The 6,000-nt window shown below is 53.0% G+C and overlaps 1 protein-coding gene across 5 annotated transcripts in view; it reads right to left on the bottom strand.

Moving 5' to 3' along the window:
- Window positions 1-888: 888 nt before the first annotated feature.
- TUFT1 (tuftelin 1) overlaps window positions 889-6,000 on the bottom strand; it is a 29,539-nt gene continuing 24,427 nt past the window's right edge. For all 5 annotated transcript variants that reach the window (XM_036453032.2, XM_036453029.2, XM_036453035.2 and 2 more), the window contains 5 exons: window positions 5,850-5,944; window positions 4,699-4,804; window positions 3,880-3,963; window positions 2,686-2,786; window positions 889-2,094 (listed from right to left, as the gene is read on the bottom strand). In XM_036453032.2, coding sequence (XP_036308925.1) covers window positions 2,031-2,094; window positions 2,686-2,786; window positions 3,880-3,963; window positions 4,699-4,804; window positions 5,850-5,944 — 450 coding nt within the window. In that variant the 3' untranslated portion in view covers window positions 889-2,030. The remainder of the gene's footprint in view (window positions 2,095-2,685; window positions 2,787-3,879; window positions 3,964-4,698; window positions 4,805-5,849; window positions 5,945-6,000) is intronic.

Below are 6,000 nucleotides of genomic sequence, written 5' to 3'. Positions count from 1 at the left end.
TCAGAGAAAGTCAAAAACGAAGTCCTTACCTAGCAGCAGCCAGACTGCCTTTCACTTCGCAGAAGTCCTGGTTACTCAGCTGCCTCCAGGGCGGAGTGCTAAATGCCTGTCACGGGATCTCGGCCTCAGACCAGTTCTTTTCCAATTAAAGGCGCCCTGGCCTGGCATCCCACGAGGCCACCACCCCAGGCAGGGTCACAGGTAACGTTGACCTTACAACGAGGACTCAGGCCACGACTGGAGCTGCTTAACGGGGACCTTTTAGCTCCTCTGAATGCCACAAAGCCCTCGTACCACAGGGAGTGGATGTCTGGGCCACAGCTCCCGGAAGTGGTCAACAAGGTGCCCATCTTCCAGAGGCACTGAGAGGGCCTCATCCTTCAAAGTGAAATCAGGCCAGGAGCTCAGAGACATATTAACATAATCTGTTACATTCACCACACAAAGAAGATGGCGCAGGAGAAAGATAAGAACTGGAAAGGCCATGGAAATCAACCAGTCTGAACCCCTGGTTTGTTTTATTTATTTATTTTAAAATACGTTTTTATTGTTGTTGTTTTTTTAGAGAGAGAGGAAAGGAGAAGGAGAGATGATAGAAATATTGATGATTCAGAAGCATTGATTGGCTGCCTCCTGCACTGGGGATCGAGCCCACCACGCGGGCATATGCCCTGACCGGGAATCAAACCAGCAACCTCTCGGTGCATGGGATGACACTCAATCCACTGAGCCAGGGCTCAACCCTTGGTTTTACAAATGAGGAGACTGCACGAAGAAACCACAACGCCAATATAGGCAAAGCCAGAACGACACACAGCAACACCCAGACTTAGGCTTCTGGCCTTGAACCACAGAGAACCTACAGACTTCGTCTACGTTTATTTTCTGTTTTTCTGTGCCCTGTGGTACCACGGAGGCTTTTCTCCCTCTTGATGCCATAGGAGGAGCCCTAAACAAAACACTAGAATGGCAGGGACGTTCCGAGCCAGGAGGACAACAGACCCACATGAAGCAGAGAGGGGATCCGGGAAGAATTCAATTCCTCCCCCAAGAGTCCTGGTTACCCTCTCCCCACAAACATACACCCAGACCTGAGTCCCAGGGCGAACATACTCGCCTTCCTGAGGTACCGATCAGATGTGGAGGGGGAAGGAGGAAAAAGCCGGTAGAGGAAAGAGAAGGATTTATAGCAATGTCTTTCTGAAGTGAAGTCCAGTGTTAGGCCAATCCAAGCATCGCAAGAGAAGGTTGTAGAACTCAAGTCGCTGAACCAGTTGTGAGATATAAGCAAAAACACCAATAACTTAGCAAAATAAATACAAGAGTCTCGCTGAGATGGATATAACCCAGTGGAAACAGACTTTAAGCTCTGACTCAGTCCAGGTGACTGAGATGGACCCTGTAGCATATCTTCGGGGAATCCCTAAGACATTCTGGGAGTCTTCAAGGCAGAGAAGTCACACGTCACTGTCTGTGTGGCCCTACACAATCCTTCTGCTCAAAGCTACACCCCGAGTGCACATCCCCTGCTCCCCAGAAAGTCAGGCTGGCCAGTCGGAGCGGAAGGAGACCCGGGCCAGCATGGGGAGAGGGTGGAACCGGTAGAAAAACAGTGTGTTGCTAAGACCTGCGCTGTGTTTTGTGAGGAATCTGGTTTCCCTGGGGACACTCTCCACCATCTGCGTGTCCATCTTCCAGAGCCAAGGCAGATCTCGTCATCGCTTCACCTCTCCCGACTGGCTGAGGGCCCGGGGCAGCGGAACCCCAGCCTACAACAGGAGGGAGGCTCCGCCTAGAGAGAAACAGTAACTACGGGGATAGGGTCCCGCCCTGGCTCCTGCCAGCAGGATCCGGTCCGCCCAGGGCTGCGGTGTCCAGAGGAGTCGCTCATCCTCTATCCACCAGGAGCTCAGAAATGGGGGCCCCAGCCCCGAGCCCTGCGGGCAGCCAGGGAACGGTCAGGAAGGTCAAAGTCAGGGTCTCCGCAGGCGAGAGGCGGCAGCAACGGCAGCCTCCTCCTCCTCCGCAGCTCATGTTTCCACCACTCGGATGAGAGGCATGGGCTTGGGGCCGGGGGGCTTGGCTATCCTGACGCTGAAAAGGAAATTGGAAGGAAGCACTGAGTCCAGTGTCCACCCCTCCCAGAGCTGCCCTCCTACCTTCATCTCTGGAATTCTACTCTTCAGCGCCGGCTGAGCCCTTGGGTTCCAAATGCTTTGAAACGGTCACAACTAAGGGAAGACTTGGGGGGGTGGGGAGGGTCCTTTGGTCTGATGAAGAGAGAGGGGGCAGCTAAACAACTGAGAAGTGCGAGATAGCTGTGATTCTTGATTTTTTTTTTCTTCTTCTTCTTCAAAGTCTAGGACTTTTTTGCATATCCTTTGAGGGGGAAAAAGGCCCTCTCCCTAGAAACATGCACACATTACACACATGCATGGTTGCATACGATTTCAGAGGGTTCAGACCCCTCCTTTAGCTGTCCGTCGGCCTCCCGGGCGTCTTGGTAGGTCTATTCTAACCTGGTCAGAAAGTGGTGCAGGTGGAGAGTGGGCCCGGTTAGAGACTGAGAGGACACACTGGGATGGGAAAGAGCCCTGTCCTTGCCTTCGCAGTGCTCGATAGTCACGGCTCTGCCCCCCTTTCCTTCATTTCCTCCCTGGGCCCCACGCTGCGACGCCCACTCACCTGCCCAGGTTCTCGGTCTTGGCCCAGGTCTGGGTGCTGAAGTTGGCGTGGCTGACCTGCTTCTCGATCAGGTGTTCCATCCGGTCGTGCATCTCTAAATTCTGTGCCACAAGTGATGAGGTTAGCATTCGCCCGGCTTCTGGGTGGTCCTTCACCATGTGACCCGCTTGTCCTGGTCTCTCCACCTCTGTGTTGGTGCTGCCGTCAGCCCCACCCCTGCCTTGGTGACACCACCAGGGTGACCCAATCCAGATCGCTGTCATCCTCCAGGGATGACTCCAGCCCCCTTCCCTGAATGGTGTTCTCTCAACGCCTCCGTGCCACCATGACCATTTCCTGGATCTCCTCCCTGTACATTTCCTGTACATAATTTCCTGAAGTCAGTTGAGATCTCTATGCGCCCCTGTTGATATGTTATTCCATAAAGTATCCTTAGGTCTTTTTAAAAAAATGTATTCTAGCCTAACCAGTTTGGCTCAGTGGTAGAGCATCGGTTTGCGGACTGAAAGGTCCCAGGTTCGATTCCGGTCAAGGGCATGTACCTTGGTTGCGGATACATCCCCAGTGGGGGGTGTGCAGGAGGCAGCTGATCGATGTTTCTCTCTCCAATCAATGTTTCTAACTCTCTCTCCCTCTCCCTTCCTCTCTGTAAAAAAAAAAAAAAAAAAAAAAAAAATCAATATAAAAGAAAAATAAACGAATAAATTAAAAAATGTATTCTATCTCTAACTGTAGACTGCAAACTCTGAAGATCAACAGCCCTGTCTCCCTCATCTTTTTGTCTCCCTGCCACAAGGGAACTTCACCCAGTGGCTGCAAAGCAACCTTCAGGTAGTTGACGGACAGGAAAGGCTCTGGGTAAGGCGGAAGTCAGACTAGGGAGCACTCCTTAGCTGATCGAGCCCATCACCTTGGCCATGGAGAGACTCCCCCTAGGAAGCCTCCTCCTGCAAAGCCCAGCTCTGCTGTCAGCTCCGCTGCTGAGCCCACAGGCAGAATGCAGGGCTTGCCGCCCTGCTGCCAGGACAGCTCTTCAGAGTGGGGACAGGTCTTACCGCTGATTCCTGGAAGGTTCTCTGAGATTGCTTTCTGAGCTGAACCTGCTGTCCCAGATACTCACCTCCGAGCGGCAGCTAGATGAGACCCCCGCCCCCCAGCACCTCTCCCCCCTGGGGGGCCGCCTGGCGCACGCACCTCTGCTTCCAGGTAGGCCATTTTCTCCTTGAGCTCCTGGATGCTGGCGTCCTTGGACTGGATCACAGCTTTGGAATTCTGGAGCTGCAAACATGTGGGAGACACTGGAGCTCATTTCAGAATGACTCCTTCCACACTCACCGAACCTCACCCCGCCGCCAGGGGAGGTGTCTATGGCATTCGTGTGACTTGCTTGGTTTTTCTGTAAGAGCCTCATTTCAGTCAATATTAAACTCTAGAATACCCCAGGTGTAGGGGCAGGGGGAGTGAGGGGAACACCACCACCATGACAACCCCAAATAATGGATGATTCCAAAACCTGTTCCATTTGCCTTTGGGAAATACAACTTCTTTGCTCATTTAAAAAATCTTTATTGAGGGCTTACTACGTGGTGAGCTCCCTTGTAGACAACGAGGGGAACAAGGCAGAAAGAGCCTCATGGAGCCGATGTGCAGCAAACATGGCTGGCCACACAGGGCTCTTAAGTTCGCAAAAACAACCCTGCAGATCGGCATATGCTGAGTGTGCCACCCTCCTGCTCTGGTGGGGGAGGCAGGGAGTCTGCCAAGAGGCACAGGTTTGATACTCTGCACATACATGAGTGAGTTTATTGTGACTTGGGAGCATAAATGTGTTCTATGGAATACTTATAAATCTAAGCCACGCTCTCCAGGAGAATGAATGAATGAATGAATAATGAATACATACATACATACATACATACATAAAAGCGTAGGCTTGATAAGCAGGCAGGGCTAGACTCAATGCAGTGACTTCCAGAGGGAGTAACCCGTGGCAGGAGGTCCCACCCTGCTCACCTGCTCTATCATTTGCCGAACTTTCCGCTGCTGGCTCTTGAGCATGTCATCCAAGTGGTGGATCTTCTCCCGCAACCCGGCCACCTCCTTTTCCAGGTTAGCAGCCCTGGGGACGGAGAGCAGGAGGCTGAGGCAGGGCGGGAAGACACTCTGTCCACCCAGTCCCAGAAGGAGCCCTGCGATCAGCGTTTCCACCTGGTGTGATTCCCTCTGCCCGACTCTGCAGGGGTCTGACTCCACAGGGGTCTGCCCTGAGGAGTGGGTGGGGGAACGTCATACGGGCAGCATCACTAGAGATCATGTAGCCCAAAGGAGGAAACTGAGGCTCAGGAAGGTGAGAAGTGGCAGGTCATTCTGGATAGTTCTAGAGGGCAAAACCAGTACCAGTAGATTTTTCAAACACTCTAAGTTTCCACCCTCAGCTCTCCAGTTCCCACCCTCTCCGTAGCCTTTCATGGTTGTACCAAAAAAGAGAAACTGCCCCCAGCAGACTGAGGTGTCCAAGAAGGCAAGGATTGTGTCTCTTAACCCTGGAATTCCTTAGAAGGCCCTTCCGGTCACGTCTGTTGAACTTCAAAAGGTCCAACTCATAAAGATCAGACCCAATATGCTGAGGCTAAGCTTGATTTACTGTTGAAGATCTTAGTCAATTGCCAACAGCATAAAGAACTTCCAAATTCCTGAAAGTCCAGAATGGCCCGATATTTGCTCTGTAGGTCTCCCTGGTCTGAGCCTCCAACCACCTCTGATCAGAGGGAACAGGCAAACCCCTCTAACCTCAGAGTGGAAAGGACTCAGAAACCCCCCGTCAGTTGTTGTTCTGGGGGGAGGAAACTGGTGTGAAAAACCCCCCATCCGCATCCAGAGAAACAAGCCTGTGGGAGAATGTGCTGCAACGGCAGATGCGTTTCCAGCTCTTGACCTTGGCTCTCAACATAGAACCCTCTTTTGAGGTTATCGTTCCATGGAAAACGAACTCCCTGGAGACGGCAGCTTCCCACACAGTAGCTCCTGGGCGGGCCCACCTGAGCTGGCACCCGGTGAGTCAGAGCTGGAAGATCTGACGTCAGCACCAGCCTGGGAGCTCCAGGCAGCACGGCCCACCCTCCCCTCCCCTCCCGCACCCAGCTTACGGGGAACAGGGCACTTACCTTTCCTGTTCTGCTCGGCAGACAGCATTCTTGCTCCGAAGCTCCTCCAGGGCCGCCTCCCCTTCCCTGACCCTCTCCAGCGAGGCCTGGTGCTCCTGCAGGGGCCAAAGGGAAGGAAGTCCGGGATGAGGAGGTGGCAGCAGAGTCTGCA

This window comes from Pipistrellus kuhlii, unplaced genomic scaffold (genome assembly GCF_014108245.1).
Source record: "Pipistrellus kuhlii isolate mPipKuh1 unplaced genomic scaffold, mPipKuh1.p scaffold_m20_p_24, whole genome shotgun sequence".
Classification (NCBI taxonomy): domain Eukaryota; kingdom Metazoa; phylum Chordata; class Mammalia; order Chiroptera; family Vespertilionidae; genus Pipistrellus; species Pipistrellus kuhlii.
The sequence above is the reverse complement of the archived record's forward strand: the minus strand, read 5'-3'. Positions and strand labels throughout refer to the sequence as shown.